Here is an 18,443-nt window from a genome sequence, read left to right on the forward strand (position 1 = left end):
AAATCTTATACGTTTATGTATGTTCTTATATGTTTTTAGGAAAGGTGTCAATCACAATTTACAGTAAGGTTTCATTAGTTAATGTATTTACTTACATGAACTATTTATGAACAATGTTTGTACAGCATTTATTGATCATAGTTCAATATTTAGTAATAAAATGCATTGATGTTAACGTTAGTTAATACACCTTGGGTTAACTGAATGAACAACTGTATTTTCATTTATCAAAATTGAACAACCACTGTAGTATTGTTCATTGTTTGTTCATGTTAGTACATGCTTTAACTAATACAACCTTAATGTAAAGTGTTACCAAGGTTTCTTATTATCAAATATATATCTTTATAATATATACTTTTGTTAATATTTTGTTAAATTTTGTAAACATTTTGTAAAATTATACAGGTGTGACAACACACTTTTCTCTTTATATATATATATATATATATATATATATATATATATATATATATATATATATATATATATATATATATATATATATATATATATATATATATATATATATATAAAATCTTTGAAAGTATATAATTGGATTTTTAGGGTTCAAATCAAAATCTATTTGATTGCATTAATTTTAAAGTTAAAAAGTCACTCACATGCAGGGGTGGACTTGATTTGGGGGCAATTCCTATTCCTATTATGGAGCCGAAGCATTGAAACTCAAAACTATATAGATATTTATTTTTCTGTTGATTAGTGTTGTTGTTGTTGTTGTTGTTGTTGTTTTAGTAAATAAACAACCTTTATCTTCTTAATTTAAAATTAAGTACAATAAATTCAGTAATAACATTAAAATCTTAATAATTACAACCAGATTCAACAGTATACTTTATGATACTATATTATGATACTATATTAATCATATAGCTCATATAAATATATATATATATATATATATATATATATATATATATATATATATATATATATATATATATATATATAAGAGATATATGATTAATATACAGTAGGCTTCTTGACATTGGGGCCCCCTAATTCGCCTAAGCGGCTGCTTACCTCGCTTATATGTCAAGTCTGCCCCTGGTTACATGTACCATTCCACTTAAAATAATTTGTGGTTGTTGTGTTTTTCAGAAAACATTCCTTCAGCCTCCTAAGGTTAGTTTTTAGCAACTTTACAGAGAAGCAGCAATATGGCACATTTACCGAACATACAAACTACTGTGTTTAAAAAAAATCTCTACCAGCCATTGAGGAACAGATGTGCCGTTTCCGAACAGCAGTGTTACTTGTCTGAACTTCATCAGAGGTCCTAACTTTTCCAAATAGATGTAATCTTGTAAAAGTTGGCATGTTTCAAGTTTGTTTAGGGGGAGTGCTGAGGTAACACTGAGGTTTAGTCCGTAAGGCATCTTCCATAGAAGCCAAATATAGTGGCATCAATCCATTGGCGAAACTGTGAGACTGCAGTGTAGACGCCGGGATACTGGGCATCAGCGCAGCCATTGCCCCAGGACACAATGCCATAGACGCGGCCCTCGCACACCAGAGGCCCTCCAGAATCCCCCTGCAGAAACAGAAGAATATTGAGATGATTTTGGACAGGAGGTTAAACTGGAGCTAAATTGGATTAGAATTTATTTATTGTCCTTGAAGGGCATAGCTGACACAGATCAACACATAAACAACATAGAAATAACCGTAAGCAATAAAAATAATATGCATGAGCAAATAAAGCTTAAAGCTTGTTAGGTAACCCAACTGCAGTTGGACCAAAGGAATTTAAATATCTTTTGAACCTAGTTCGTCTGAAATAAGCATGGCCCCTGCCTGATTGCAGGAGGCAAAACTTGGAACAAAGTGGGTGGTTCTCATTTGCTAAAATGGACATAGCCCTCTGTATGGCTCTTACCTCATACACATGCCCAGTGCTGTTAAGATTTGTGCCCATAATGTTTTGAGACAGTGAACAATTTTTGTAAGTCTGTTTTTACTTGTCACCCTTAAATTACCACACCAGCATATTACTGCAAAAGTTAAAAGAGACTCAATTAAAAAAGAATAACAGAAGAGGAGAAGAGGGCTATTTCTCCTTGAGAGGCCTCTAATTAGAAGGCCTAAGAAGAGGCCTATCCACATTAAATCCTTTCAAGTTCTGATAGAACAAACGTTGATTCGTCTTTTTACAAATAAAATTTGTGTTTGCCTCAAATTTTAGTTTGTCATCCGGGATGGTGCCCGGGTATTTACACTTACTCACTGTCTTAACAATGGAATCGTTTAATCGAGGATATTGCAGAGGATATTGCATTTAGTATAAATTGAGATGAACTTGACATATTAAAATGTCACCAAATCAGTGGGAATGTGCAAAGAAACTAAGAAAATGATTTGGCTTTCAACACATATTTGATCATTGCATAGCAAATGGGAACCAGGCAGACACTGTAAATACACTAAAAACATTGGGGTTATGACATCAAATAAAAGAAAGGTTATTTATTTAAATTATGATTCAAAAGTTGTTGATTTTTATCATTTCTTTATTTTTTTAATAAAATTACATGTTTATCATCAAGGACATTTAAAATATTACAAAAGACTTTGTGACTTTACGTAAGAAATTATGTTTTTTTTACATTCTATTCATCAGTAAAGGAAATTATCAAACAAATTAGAATATTTAAATAATTTCTCATGGATCATTTTATAATAGTACTGTTTTGCTGTCTAAATAGCTAATAGCTTTCTAAAAAATCTCTATATATTTATACAACGGTTCTGTGTGGTTCTCGAATCTGATTGGCTGATAGCTGTTGGATATTCTGCAATATCAGCACTCTTGCAGCCTTTTCACCCTTGTCCATTACTCTGCCCACATAGAGTAACAGCAGATCAATTAATTCATTACAGTCTGACAAATATTGCAGCTGTTGGACAACATAATGTACTTTTCAGGTGAGAATTTCGTTGTTTAGATTGGAATTATGCAGTTCATTTGTAAGGATAGTGCCTATTAAAATAGTTATCATTTCGGAGATTCAGTGCATCAGTGGCCATTTGCCTGTCTTTGAGCAGAACAAAGATGGTTGGCGTTCCGCCACAAGATGGCGACAGAGACTACATAATAAGTGCTTAGTGGAGAAAAAATCAGTGTAATTTCAAATCACAGCTGATTAAAACATTATAAAACAGGTAAGTGACATTCTAAATCGATCTCTCTCTTTTGTATGTTGTAGTGCTGTATTTTTATCATAGTAATCTGGTAGTGTTTGCTTTAATTTGACTTTTTTGGGGTTAATTGTTGTGATTTTCATTTTTATATACACAATTAAAGAAACAGTTGTATAAACACAATATCACACTCATAGCTGAGAGATATGGCCGTATACATCGTCACAGGTGGGGCACTAAGGCACTCAGCCTGCAGCCTTGAGTCAACACACGCCTCTCATCAGTGCCGATATACAGCCATATATATATATATATATATATATATATATATATATATATATATATATATATATATATATACACACACAGGGTTTCCACAGGGTCTTAAAAAGCCTAAAATTTGAAAATCGAAATTTAAGGCCTTAAAAAATCTTAAATTCGCTGTTCTAGGTCTTAAATATTTTTTCACGGGTCTTATTTTTCCGATGTCCATGTAACGCTGCATCTACTACTCATTTACATTAATTTTTGTTGTTGGTGCTAGGTTTTCATGGTGTTGTAGTTCTTTATTTCACTAGTCCAATTGTAATTTGACTACAAACAGGGGTCAACATGCAATAGCCAACCATATATATCAATATATATATATATATATATATATAGGTATTTGTATCTTATTTATTCATTCATTTAGACAACTCCTTAATTTCTGCAAGTTATTTCTGACCTGATTAAGTAAAAAATGAAAAAAACCTTATCAGATAAAATGTCAAGCCTTTTTAATTTCTTTATCATTTAACTAAACTGCAAAAGACTACAAGTGCTAGCTTATTAAAAAGATGCTCTCTACTATTAAACAAGAGTTGTTCCCTTAACTGGATATATTTGGAAATATATTTTGCAAATATAGGGCAATACATTTTTTATTTTAATCAAAACCAGTCATTTACAACAGCAAATAGCACAAGGAATTAAACAGCTTGCTAAACCAATGTGACACCCACATAATGGCTGAAAAAGGTCACAGTCAAGTAAATCCCTTTAATTCTGTAGTGGTAATAGTCCCCAGTGGTTTATTCTGTGTAAATGTTTCGCTTTTTATTAATTTATTCCTTATTCAGGTGAAGTTGTATTGTATGGGTCACTGTTTCTTAGTTCAAGCCTCTGTTCATTAGAAAAATGCAATTAATGACCACAATATCCCACAGTATACCAAATCTTTATCAAATCATGATGTAGACTGTGACCATCTGATATCAGGATTCAGGTTTACACGTTACAATCATGCTTTTTAATAGTATTACAGCACATTATAAGTGTATCAGTTGTCTCACCTTGCATGCGTCTTTTCCTCCTGTACTGTATCCTGCACAGATCATGTTCTCGGTGATGTTTCCATTGAATGAGTCTGTGCCGTTACACACAGCGGTGGACACGATGGGCAGCTTTACTGTGCGCAGGATTGAAGAGATGCCTCCGGTTGAAGTGGTAAAGCCCCAGCCGGAGACGCTGCATAGGCGACCCACGGCCACCATTGCGTCCTGACGTGGCAGCGGCACCAGAGACACGTAGCTGTTCAGATAGACTGGAGACTGCAGCTGCGCAGGTGAGCAAGAAACAATTTAAGGGCTTGTTCAACCAGAAATAAAAAAATCTGTTATTAAATACTCATGTTGTTACAAATCCCTAAGACCTTTTTCCATCTTCAGAACACAACTTAAGATGCTTTAAGATGAAATCCTAGAGCTCTCTCATCCTCCATACACCGCACTGGCCTCAAAACAATACAATGCAATACAATATTTATTTATAAAGCACCTTGCAGTCAAACCACAAGCACAAACCACTGCAGTCAGATGGAATGGTTTGACAATGATTTTTTTTTATCTTGAGAACACAAATGAAGATATTTTATATGAAATCCCAGAGCTCTCTCATCCTCCATAGACAGTAACGGCCTCAAAATAACCACAAAAGGAACCAAAAACATTGTCAAAACATTCCATGGATCAATTGTAATGACATGAAGCCCAACAACACATTTGTGCACCAAACAACCAAACAGTAAAAACAACTTCGGCTAAATCTTCTCTATTGGGACAGTTCAAGGTGCACATTTACTATAGACAGTACCACAAAATGTCATTAGAATCAGTAACGCAACATGTATGCGTCATATTTCCCGAAGTAAATACACATCCTGATCTTATACATAAAACATAGGGGAACAAAGTTTTATGTTTTTTTGGGTGCACAAAATTGTTCTTGGAGCTTCAGATGATAACAGTCGAACCACTGCAGTCACATGGAATGTTTTGACAATGTCTTTGTTTCATCTTCAGAACACAAATGAAGACTTTTTAGATGAAATCTCAGACCCCTCTCATACTCCATAGACACTAAGGGCCCTATCATACAACTGGCGCAAGGCGCGGCGCAATACCTGTTTGCTACTTTCAGCTTGGCGCAAGAGTCATTTTAAGGCATTGCGCCAAGCTCTTTAAATAGCAAATGCATTTGCGCTCATTTGTGCGCCCATAGGCGTTCTGGTCTAAAAAGAAACTAATTTGAGAAACTATAATAGATTTTTCATTAGACCAAAACGAACCCGGTCTAAACTCCGGCGCAGAGTTGCGCCTGGCTTACACACTGCTTAATATTATAGGATATAATAAGAATAGATATAGGATATAAATATAAAGGATTAAAATATTACAAAACAAATTATTTTCTAGCCTACATATATATGAAAAATCACTGCTTTTATGTCTTCTTTATCTCGAAAGGCTTTTTCAGTTCATTCATAACAATTCGCTTTTGTATAATGTTATTATTATTAGCAGTATTATTTATTATATCCATATTTATATTTGTTTTATTAAAAACAAGCTTAGATTTGCCCACCTGCAGGTTTTAGACCATATGGGGCACAGCATGTGTTTTAGGATATAACTCAGGTTTTTGAGCACACTTTGTTATTGTTGTTCATTTATTCGTTTGCTGGAAATTAGAACTGAATTTAGAAATAGTTTTCAAACAAATATTTGTGCTTAACAAACAAAATTAATTATTTATAGACTAATTAATGTCTGTGCAAAGACTTCCCTATCCACGAGAGCAAAAGTGAAAGTAGATCTTTGATCTCTCATTCTTGAGCGGATGCTCTGTTTAAATGTTTTCTGTAAAAAAAATAATAATAATAAGCTGTTAACTGTTTGCTTGTGAAATGCTCAGTTTTTCCACCTACACTTACTTTACATCCTGTAAATAGCAAATGCTTATGGCGCGACGCAGCTGCGGCTCTTAAAGGGAATGGGAGATGAGACTCTGATTAGTTTGGTCTCAAAACACACCTATAACTCATTAAGAAAATAAACTCAACCCTTTTAGACAATGCGCCACGGCGCAAAGCGGATTTTCCCATCCTTAAATTAGCAAATATGGATTCTGACACGCCCTGAAAGCGTTTGCGCCCTGCGCTTTCCGTTTTGCGAACGCACCGTCAAAATAGAGCCCTAAAGGTTTTAAAACAACCACAAAAGAAGCCAGAATAATTGTTAAAACATTCCATGGATCAGTTGTAATGATATGAAGCTCTAAGAACACATTTGTTCATTTACTATGGGCAGTATGACAAAATGTCATTAGAATCAGCAACGCAACATGCATGCCTCATATTTCCCAAAGTAAACGCACATCCTGATCTGATACACAAAACATAGGAAAACAAAGTTGTTTTATGGGGTTTTGGGTGCACAAAATTGTTCTTGGAGCTTTGCATGATTACAGTTAGCACTGTAGTCACAATCTTTTTGTTTTTGTCTACGGAGGATTAGAGAGATCTCAGATTTCATCTAAAAAATCTTCATTTGTGTTCTCGATTGGCTTGAGAGAGAGTAATTAATTAACAGAATTTTCATTTTGAGTCAAGTAATACACCAGTATCATTTGCAACATATTGTTTAATAGCATTCTTTGAATAAAATAATATTTTGATACATTTGAGACCTTCATCTTGCCAATTTTATTTCAGTGCCAATAAGTAACCACTGTAGATTTGATTAATAGTTTGATTTATTTATTTATTGCATTGTATATTAAATACATACAATATAAATGCCATTACACATATTTTTGTTTGGCTTTGCTTATCTAAGAATGAGTTGTTTCTTATTTTATTATTTCATCAAACTTAACTTTAAAAGTAATTTCAACTTACATTAAACTCGCTTAACATCAATAGTCTTATTTTAAGTTATTTTAACTTATTTTATTTTAAATTGTAAATTAACACACGTTCTAATGCCATATTGATCCTATTTAGCGTAGCAAATAATGTTTTATATCAAATTTTTGATGTGTAAATCAGTTTTTTTTACATGTGTAATAAAATTGAAGCATTTTGCACTACAGTTATCTTAAAAAGGTAGCAAAATACATGTTACAATATAATTTAGTCAGAAGTTGATTAATTATTTTAATTGTTCGTTGATTTCAACTCATGCATATTAATGATATATAATTAGCTAATAAAAATGGCCAAAATGCTATAGTATAAAAAGCAAACTAAATAAAAAATTCATGCACCAAGACAAGTGTTTGTCACTTCCTGTAATGTGACTTGATGCTGGATCATTGTGTTCATTTGGTATGCATGAAAGGAATTAATGATTCACGGCTCTGACGGTCAGTTGGTGTAACATAGGAGCATTGATTGAAACGTCTCACCTTAATGAGCATGATGTCTGCGTTATTGGTGCTTCTGTCGTATTGTGGGTGAGGTATCAACATATGAGGCCTGCGAAACTGCTCCATCCCCTCATATAATCCCACTGAATAATCTCCAGCCACGATCCTCATGTTGGCTTCCCTGGAGACACATAAACAGTGATTATTGTCCCAATGAATGACTCCAGATGCACCTACTGTAACTGTGTAAATGTGCTTTTGTTATGTTTCACCATTATTCATCTTTAGAGTACACTGTTGAGTCCTGAATGTGCAAAAAATGTAAAGGTAAAATAATTCTATTATGGGTATTGTAGGATGTACTATACTATATAATATTATTGTCATTAATAAAAGGTAAGGATGTATTCTCTGAAGTGTCTGTATGGCACATAACATGATTATGATAAACATTTTTCTTAGTTTTTTTAATCTGTATTACAAGTATTGACCATTGTTTTGGACAGGCCGCTTATTGTTATAAACTCCTATTCATTAAGTGGCTTTCAAATTGATTAACTGTACCCAATTCACTTATAGCACTTGTCTTTGGACTGTGCACCCAGAGGAAACACAGACAGAACATGCAAACTCCACACAGAAATGCCAACTGGCCCAGCCGGGACTCGAACCAGCGACCCTCTTGCTGTGAGGCAATAGTGCTAACCACTGAAGCACCATGCTGCTCTCTACTTTTAATAATTAAATGATATATATAAAACATACAAGCGCAAATATGCTGTTCCAATCATCCATATTGCATTGCATTAAAGATACACTTTTTTTATCAGATCTTGCTTTTGTTGGGAACAGAACCCACAATATTAGCATTGCTAGCACCATTACTGCATTTGCATTAGAGGAAGCAATTTAGAGATTAACTTTAATGTAATTTAGTAAAGGTACTATTTATTTATTTATTTTTTTGTTAGTTCTTGCTTTTTCTGGGAATCGAGCCCACAACCTTTTTGTTGCTAGTACAATGCTCTACAATTTGAGCTAAATGAACCAATTTGGCGACACACATTGCAATAAAGGCACCCTTTTCTATTAGTCCTTGTTAGTTTTTTTCTATTAGTTTCATTGGGAATAGAACCCATAACCCTACTAGCACCATATTTTTTTTTGAGTTATGGGACGTCCATTTAGCTCAATTTAGGGAAGGTACTTTTTTGGTAGATTTTGGTTTGCCTGGGAATTGAACCTACAACATTGGCATTGGATTTGAGTTACAGGAAGCAAAATAGCAACTTCCATTTAGTGCAAGAAACAATTTAGCGATTTTCATTTAGTGCAATTTAGCAAAAGTACACTTTTTGTTGTTAATTCTTGCTTTCCTGGGAATCAAACCCATAACCCTTTTGTTACTGGCACAATGCTTTATTGTTTAAGCTACTGTTTAGCATTGCATTAGAGTTACAGGAAGCAAAATAGCATTTTCCATTTAGAGCATTTTAGCAATTTTTCATTTAGCGCAATTTAACAAAGACACACTTTTTATTGCTAGTTCTTGCTTTCCCTGGGAGTCAAACCCTCAACCTTGGTGTTGTTAGTTCCTGCTTTCCCTGGGAATCAAACCCTCAACCTTGGTGTTGTTAGTTCCTGCCTTCCCTGGGAATCAAACCCACAACCTTGGTGTTGTTAGTTCCTGCTTTCCCTGGGAATCAAATCCTCAACTTTGGTGTTGTTAGTTCCTGCTTTCCCTGGGAATCAAACCCTCAACCTTGGTGTTGTTAGTTCCTGCCTTCCCTGGGAATCAAACCCTCAACCTTGGTGTTGTTAGTTCCTGCTTTCATTAGGAATTAAACCCGCAACCTTGGTGTTGTTAATTCTTGCTTTCCCTGGGAATCAAACCCTTAACCTTGGTGTTGTTAGTTCCTGCTTTCCCTGGGAGTCAAACCCACAACCTTGGAGTTGTTAGTTCTTGCTTTCTTTGGGACTCAAACCCACAACCTTGAATTTGCGAGCCCCATGCTTTGCTATTTAAGCTAGAGAAAGCAATTTGGGTATTTGTATGAACCTCTACATGAGAGCTCCTCTTACCCTATGTTGCAGTGTGCTGCGGTCAGCACCCAGTATTTGTTAATTAAAGTCCCGCCACAGAAGTGCTGGCCCGTGGCACTCTGAATTGACACGATGTACTTGATGGAGTATGGTGCAGGAACGTATCCACCCACGATACGGGCCTGTATCACATCCTGACCTGCCAAAAAAAAAAAAAAAAAAACAGCAAAGTTAGTCACAGCACACGTGGAGGACACTCTCAATGCATGCCTTTGTCTTGAAAGGGTTGAGCGTAACTAAATATGTTTAACTGTAAGTCAATCCTAAACAATGCATAGTAAATGGGTTTTTTGCATGTCTAAAATTGTGAACGCACTCCTAGAATTTCCAATGCACGTCACAAATGGATGTGACATTTGATTTAAGATGACACATGAAAGTCAAAAACAGTTTTCCTAATGTTTTTATCTAATGTCAAGAAATATCCCAAAATACACATTTAAGTGTTTCTTTTTAGCTCATGTTTATCAGTTTGTGCCTAGATTTTAATTACAAAGCATATTTATAAAGGCTATTTCCACAAAATAAGTTTCTGTTCATATGTACTGGGATTAAAATCATCACTTTAACAACAGTGAACAACTTTTTTTTTCTCAGAAAATTTACTTCATCTTTTTACTTTATAAATAAATGTAAAAAATTATTTCATTTTGGTTTTTGCAGTGTTCAATAATAAGAAATTCCCTAAATCCCAAAAATCGTTGTATGCAACCTTTGGTTAAAAGGAATTCCCTAGATCACAAAAAAACATTTTTTTTTCTTGTTGATCACAATAAAAATACCTTTTCTGATTTCCAAATTCTACTCATAAACTCAAAAACTCATAAAATCTTTTTAAAAAGATAATAAAATCATTTTAAAAACGTTCAAAGAAGAAAAAATGTTCCATGCAATTTCGATAAAACAAATAATCCCTAAATCAATTTTTTCCTCGCTGTTCTCAATATCCATTATGCAAGGATTTCCAGTTTCCAGAAAATTCATTCATCATTCATTCCTTTTCCTTCGGCTTATTCTCTGTTTATCAGGGGTCGCCACAGTGGAATGAAGCACCATCCAGTAAATTCAACAAAAGCTGCAAAATCTTTCATAAAAGATCATAAAAATCATTAAAAAAAAAAAAAACTTTTGAACAAGTCATAAATGTTTGCAATATCTGATTCTCTAAATCGCAAAACCATGTTTTCTTGCTGTTCACAATACTTGATAATGAGGTTCCCTAAATCCCAAAATCTTTTTTTTTCTAGATGATCCTTACATTTTTTGTTGTTGCTAATGGCATATTTCTATCATATAAAAAAGGATTAAATCTTTTATAAACGATCACAAAAATTGTTTAAAAAAAACTTTCTGTCAAGTCATAAAATGTTTGCAATATTCAAATAAAATATTCCTTAACTTTCAAAAAAACTTTGTTTTACCTAGTGTTCACAATATTCAAGATTCAAGATTCCCTAAATTAAAAAAAAAAAAAAACTTTTTTTCTCTAAATCCCAAAACATTTTTTCTTGCTGTACAAAATCCTTGATAAAGAGATTCCCTAAATCCCCTAAATGTTTATTTTGTTTTGTTTTTGCCCATGACCCTGACTTCTGTGTTCCTTTGTTGTTGTTGTTGTTGTTGTTCTTGTTGTTGTTGTTGTTGTTGTTGTTGTTGTTGTTGTTGCTAATAATGTATTTCTTGCAATTTCAACAAAAGTCTTAAAAACTTTTATAAAAGATCATAAAAATCATTAAAAAAAAGTTCTAACAAGTCATAAAATGTTTCCAATATTCATTTCAAATATTTCCTAAATCCTGAAACATTTTTTCCCTTACTGTTCACAAAATTCGATGAAAATAGATTCCCTAAATCAAAAAAAAAAAATTTCTCTCACTGGTCACAATATTTGAAAACACTTTTTTCTTGCTGTTTACAATACTTGATAAAAGGATTTCCTAAATTCCAAAATCTTTTTTATTCTGGATGAATCTGTGTGAATTTTTTGTCATCACATAAAACAATTCTTCATAAAAGATCATAACAATCATTCAAATAAATTTCTATCAAGTCATAAAATGTTTGCAGTTTTCATTTTAAATATTTACTAAATCAAAGGGACTAAGTTGAAAATAAAATGAATGAATGAATTTATATTTTCTACACTTTAAAAAAGCTTTTTATTACTGTTTCCAATATTCGATAAAAGTAGATTCACTAAATCCCCCCCCAAAAATTATTGTAACATTAAACAAAAGAAATACATAAAACAAAAAAAATCTTTCATAAAAAATCATTTTGAACAATTGACTTGTGTATTAAATATTATGTTTAGATATGCTAATTACAGAGTTAATGCCCAATTTTTATATTAATTCATTTATTCATTCATTCATTTTTCTTAGTCCTAGCTTAGTCCCTTATTTATCAGTGGTCGTCATAGCGGAATAAACTGCCAACTATTCCTACGAACAATTTTGTTCATTTGATTCACCTATGGCATGTCTTTGGACTGTGAGGGAACCCAGAGCACCAGGAAAAAAAACACTAAGCCACTGTGCTGCAATTGATTTGCATATACACTGCAAAATCCTCTGAGTAAACGTTACTCAGTTTAGACCAGGGGTGTCCAAACTTGGTCCTGGAGGGCCGGTGTCCTGGAGAGTTTAGCTCTAACTGTCATCAAACACACCTGAACCAGCAAATCAAGCTCTTACTAGATCTACTAGAAACTTCCTGGCAGGTGTGTTGAAGCAAGTTTGAGATAAACTCTCCAGGACCAAGTTTGGACACCCCTGTTTAGATGGTATTTGGTCCCTCTCTAAATTGAGTTAAAGTTACTCAAGTTAATCAGATAATGAAAGGATTAATTAGGTAATGATTGAGCACGGATGATGAACACCTGCTGTTAATAAGCAGAAACAGAAGAGAAACTACAACTGACTTTAGTCACAGCCTTGGATGAAATCGGCTAAAATATAATACATTAAATCTCTCAAAATCTCAGCAAAGGATCAAATCAAACAATAAGCAGCTCAGCAAACAGCAGCTTTACTTATTACCGACCTGTTTGCACTTATTCAAAGAGGGACCAAATACTCTCTAAACTGTAAATTTTACTCAGAGGATTTTGCTGTGTACCATTTGTAATACAACAAAGCACAAAACATTTAATCATAATAATATTTCTTTTTTGCTATCTTTAGTGTAATCAATCAGCTAAGGAATTATGTTAATATAATAAGTATTAGTTACAGTAAATCTTTACCTTTTTCTCCTGCTGTGTCTTGGCTTAAACGATGATGTTAGTGTTAACTCCGGCATACAAGCGGCCCTTGGGTATATTGATTGTCGTCTAACAATTAGCCAGTTGTACATACTACCGTTCAAGTAATCCTATACAATAATAGCCCGTGTGAAACGTTGTGAAATGTATACGCGCTGCATTGAGCAGATTATATAACCTTGATTGAATGAGCACCTCACGAGGATTAGCAGCGAGCTAAAGTTTTCAACATGAGGAAATATTATATTTTGAATTCCCATAAATGAACAGGTTATGTTCATCTTTTGTTTGCTGCTGAGTCATTGACTTTAGCGGAAAAAAAGAGTAAACAGTGTTGAACTTTAGTGTCAGATGGATTAATTGATCTCGCACGCATGTTCAAGCGTTTCGGCGGGGGTTTTGTTGAAAATGAAAAACGATCCTGATTTCCTTCAGTGAAGATGCATTCAGATCAGGGCTGTCAGGATGAAGGACTCATCCATCAGTGAAACAAAACGGTGGTTTGTTCACGTATTTGTATTATGCAATAAATCATACCACTGACAAAACTTCAGCCACACGTAGAAAAAAATTGGTCAAGCATTTTCATTTTAATTATTGAGATCTGGAGTTTATTTGTGTTTGTATTAGGTTTTAGTGTTAATTGTGTAACACTGAGTAAATGTAATAAAATGTGGAGTTTTGGGTCTTATTCTCAAGATACAAATCTGACAAGCAAATCTTGAAGTAAGTCTTTTTTTTAATTAATTTAATTTACTTATTTATTTAAAATCAGGGACAGAGCTGAAGATGAATGAATAAATTACATTTATTTATTTATTTATTTTTAAATCAGGGATCACCTGAAGGAAAACAAATTTTATTTATTTATTTATTTACTTTATCAATTTATTAATTTATTATTAACTTTATTTACTTAATTAAATTATTTATTTATTTGTTTGTTTAAATCAGGGATCAGCTGAATGAAAATGAATGTATTTATTTAGTTAGTTAGTTACTTTATTTATTAATTTACTTTATTTACTTAACAAATTAACAATTTTTTTAAAATAAAAAAATATTTATTTATATATTTATTTAAAATCAGGGACAGAGCTGAAAATGAATGAATAAATAAAATGTATTTATTTATTTATTTATTTATTTATTTATTTATTTATTTAAAATCAGGGATCACCTGAAGGAAAATAAATTTTATTTATTTATTTATTTCATCAATTTATTAATTTATTATTAACTTTATTTACTTAATTAATTAAATTATTTATTTATTTGTTTAAATCATGCATCAGCTGAATGAAAATAAATGTATTTATTTATTTAGTTAGTTACTTTATTTATTAATTTACTTTTTTTAATTAACAAATTTATAATTTTTTTAAATAAAAAAAATATTTATTTAATTATTTATTAATTTAAAATCAGGGACAGAGCTGAAGATGAATGAATAAATAAAATGTATTTATTTGTTTATTTATTTATTTAAAATCAGGGATTACCTGAAGGAAAATAAATTTTACTTATTTAATTTACTTTATCAATTTATTAATTTATTATTAACTTTATTTACCTAAGTAATTAAATTATTTATTTATTTGTTTAAATCAGGGATCAGCCGAATGAAAATAAATGTATTTATTTATTTAGTTAGTTACTTTATTTATTAATCCTATTAATTTACTTTATTTACATAACTTAACTAATTTTTTTATTAAAAAAAGTATTTATTTATTTATTTAAAATCAGGAATGAATTCATTAATTAATAAATTAATAAATTTAGCCAAAGGAAATCTTTATTTTTTTTGTTTATTTATTTGCTTTATTCATTTACTTTATTAATTCAATTCAATCCAGCTTTATTTGTATAGCGCTTTTACAGTGTAGATTGTGTCAAAGCAGCTTCACAATGGTCATAGTGACTGGATCAGGGTTCAGTTTTTAGTGTTTAAGTTCAGTTCAGTTTAGCTCAGTTCAGTGTGATTTAAAATCATTACTTAGAGTCCAAACACTGAAGAGCAAATTCATCGATGCGTAGCTCTACCGATCCTGAACCATGCAAGCCAGTGGCAACAGAGGAGAGGGAAAAAAACTTCACCTGATGGGAGTGAAGAAAAAAAACCTTGAGAGAACCAGACTCAGTTGGGCAAGACCATTTTAATTTCTCCGCTGGCTAAAAGTCTTGTGCAGAGCTGCAGTCTCAGCAGTGGAGGCTAAAAGCTGGCCTCAGCGAAAACTCGTCTGTCCCTGGAGCATTAATTAATTTATTATTATTATTATTATGTTTATTTTTTTTTGTTTAAAATCAGGGACTAAGCTGAAGGAAAATATAAGGAATATATAAAAATATTTATTTAGTTAGTTTTTTTATTTGTTTATTTATTTATTTTATTTGTTCATTCATTTATTCATTTATTTAAAATCAGGGATCAGCCAAAGGTAAATGAATGAATTAATGAATTAATAAATTAAATTACTTCATTATTTGTTCATTCTTTTATTTGTTTATTTATTTATTTAAAATTAAGTACTAAGGAAAATGAATGAATGAAAGTATTTATTTATTCATTTGTTCGTTCGTTCGTTTGTTTGTTCGTTCAATCGATCGTTCGTTCGTTTGTTTGTATGTTTAAAGTCTGGGGCTAAGCCAAAGGAAATTTAATAAATAAATACAAGTATTTATTTATTTATTTATTTATTTATTTATTTATTTATTTATTTATTTATTTATTTATTATTAGGGCTTAGCTGAAGGAAAGTTAATTCATTTATTTACCTTATTATTTTTCTTCATTTATTCATTCATTTGTTTATTTATTTATTTATTTTAAATCAGGAACCAGTGGAGCAGTAGGCAGTGCTGTTGCCTCACAGCAAGAAGGTCGCTTGGTCGCTGGTTCGATCCTCGGCTCAGTTGGCGTTTCTGTGTGGAGTTTGCATGTTCTCCCTGTGTTCACGTGGGTTTTCTCTAGGTTCTCCAGTTTCCCCCACAGTTCAAAGACATGAGGTACAGATGAATTGGGTTGGCTAAATTGTCCGTAGTGTGTGTGTGTGTGTGTGTGTGTGTGTGTGTGTGTGTGTGTGTGTGTGTGTGTGTGTGTGTGTGTGAATGTTAGTGTGGATGTTTCCCAGAGATGGGTTGTGGCTGGAAGGGCATCCGCTGCGTAAAAACGTGCTGGATAAGTTGGCAGTTCATTCCGCTGTGGCGACCCCAGATTAATAAAGGGACTAAGCTGACAAAAAAATGAATGAATGAATGAATGACTAAGCTGAAGGAAAATTAATAAATAAAATAATTTATTTATTTATTTATTCAGTTGTTCTTTCTTTCTTTCTTTCTTTCTTTCTTGCTTTCTTTCTTTCTTTCGTTCATTTATTCATGTTTATTTTTATTTATTTTTGCTAACTTTTTTTCTCAAGCAAAAGATTCAACTAGCTCTTTTCAATCGATTTTTTTAAATAATGTAACAAACTATTTAAATGAAAAATGTAATAGATTTATTTTAATTAATACATGTTTATTCTTACAATTTTACTAAATATTGCTAAATATATTTCAAGGAATTTCTAAGACACAATCTGTTGACATCCTATCAAAGCAGAACTTAATTTTAGGCACAGAAAAGGCTCATATTTTTCTGTTAAAACATATATTATATTTCACATTACACATTATTAGCTTTGTATATTAGTATTGTTGCTATGGTATAAATAAAAATTTCAACCGTGTGACTTTTTTTTACACATTGAATCAAAATGTTTTCTCTTTCTATATTTTGTTCTAAAATTACAATACACCATTTAACAAACTACATTTTTACTTTTTTTTTTTTTTTGCATTAACTTTAACAACATCGTCTTCTACATTTTGATGTGAAATATATTGATTAAAATATTAAGATGCCAATGGGAATTTTTAAATGTGCGTTTATATATATGTGTGCATAGTAATGTTTGCTCTTTACTCACAGCTGACGGCCAGGATCTCCAGCAGGACACAGAGCAGCAGCAGCAGCAGATTCATGACTGATGATGGAGACTCACAGACGAACAGAAACACACTGACGACGGCTCTGCTTCTGCTGCTCGGATTCCTCACCTGCGGAAGAAAGCTTCACCTCCGCATTATCAGGTTTCCTAGTTTCTATTTCAGTCTCCAAGTCCCCAATGTCGTCTGAGAACACGGACAATATATAATTGAGACTCGCTTAACCGAAAACCCTGTGATCTTTTGTCTTGGGTCTGATTTTGGGAGGATGAGTACAATGTAAAATCACTGGATCAGTAGTATCAGTACACTTTAAAAAAAAAAGCTGGGGTCCACACAATTGATTTGATAAGTTTTTACAAATTTAAGTGGATTGCACATAAAACAAGTTTCTGTGAATAAAAACTGAAGAGTCATGTTGTTTCGGCTCATTTTATATAAGTAGTTTGAACGAACATCAAATAGAACCGAGTACGGCATGGCATTGGTGTCGTTTTTCAAGTTTAATTCTAAAAGTTAAAATACTCTTGGATATTACGTGTCTTTTGGTTTGGGTTGGTCCTTCTGCAGTGATGCTTTTTGTTAGTCACATTTAAACTTGATGAATGAATGATGAAAGCAGCGAATGAAATTAGGCTTTGTTAACGTGTTTTTGTGGAGGAACATTTATTTGAATCCACTGTAGCTTTAGCGCTTTAACATATTTTGGGTGGGATTGTTTGCTCATCTTCCACCAGCCAAGAACATCCACTCCATTTTCCATGACTTCCACTCCGCAAATTCACTCTTTTTGACTTCTAAGACATCATTTGTTTCACCTTTGCAGGAATATGTTTTGTAGCAAATAATGTGATTACTTTCTCGCGATGATTAATTTCATTTTTTAATTTTACCACGTTACAGTTGAAGTCAGAATTATTAGCCCCCTTCGAATTTTTTTCTTCTTTTTAAAATATTTTCCAAATTATGTTTAACAGAGCAAGGAAATTTTCACAGCGTGTCTGATTATATTTTTTTTTTCTGGAGAAAATCTTACTTGTTTCATTTCGGCTAGAATAAAAGCAGTTTTTGATTTTTTTAAACACTATTTTAGGGACAAAATTATACAATAATAAGTTATACAATAACTTGCCTAATTACCCTAACCTGTTAACCAAATTAACCCAGTTAAGCCTTTAAATGTCACTTTAAGCTGTATAGAAGTGTCTTGAAAAATATCTAGTAAAATATTATT

At 32.3% G+C, this 18,443-nt stretch overlaps 1 protein-coding gene and 1 long non-coding RNA gene across 3 annotated transcripts in view; one reads left to right on the forward strand and one right to left on the reverse strand.

Moving 5' to 3' along the window:
* The window catches only part of LOC101884801 (uncharacterized), a 177,623-nt gene that overhangs the window by 158,376 nt on the left and 804 nt on the right, over positions 1–18,443 (forward strand). Inside the window, exons 5-6 of the long non-coding RNA XR_223757.5 lie at positions 4,537–4,768; positions 17,193–18,046. This is a non-coding gene — a long non-coding RNA (uncharacterized lncRNA). The remainder of the gene's footprint in view (positions 1–4,536; positions 4,769–17,192; positions 18,047–18,443) is intronic.
* Positions 1,263–17,269, reverse strand: zmp:0000001088. 2 transcript variants are annotated; one of them, XM_683481.7, is made up of 5 exons: positions 17,191–17,269; positions 9,934–10,093; positions 7,891–8,032; positions 4,497–4,760; positions 1,263–1,555 (listed from the first exon to the last, which is right to left on the reverse strand). In XM_683481.7, the coding sequence occupies exons 1-5, from the start codon at positions 17,243–17,245 to the stop codon at positions 1,385–1,387; spliced, it is 792 nt and encodes a 263-aa protein (XP_688573.1). In that variant the 5' UTR covers positions 17,246–17,269; the 3' UTR covers positions 1,263–1,384. The 2 variants fall into 2 exon arrangements, with proteins under 2 accessions (XP_688573.1, XP_073795406.1); XM_073939305.1 differs by lacking the exon at positions 1,263–1,555 and adding an exon at positions 2,545–3,274 and having other exon boundaries at positions 4,472–4,760.

Source organism: Danio rerio, chromosome 23 (assembly GCF_049306965.1).
Source record: "Danio rerio strain Tuebingen ecotype United States chromosome 23, GRCz12tu, whole genome shotgun sequence".
In the NCBI taxonomy this organism is placed as follows: domain Eukaryota; kingdom Metazoa; phylum Chordata; class Actinopteri; order Cypriniformes; family Danionidae; genus Danio; species Danio rerio.

Bases quoted from the DNA above. Each gene is read 5' to 3' on its own strand.
- zmp:0000001088 (XM_683481.7), bottom strand. From the start codon at position 17,245: ATGAATCTGCTGCTGCTGCTGCTCTGTGTCCTGCTGGAGATCCTGGCC. The intron at 10,094-17,190 runs GTGAGTAAAGAG...TTTTTTTGGCAG, and splicing joins GGAGATCCTGGCCGTCAGCT to GTCAGGATGTGATACAGGCC. The intron at 4,761-7,890 runs GTGAGACGTTTC...TCACCTGCGCAG, and splicing joins CAGACATCATGCTCATTAAG to CTGCAGTCTCCAGTCTATCT.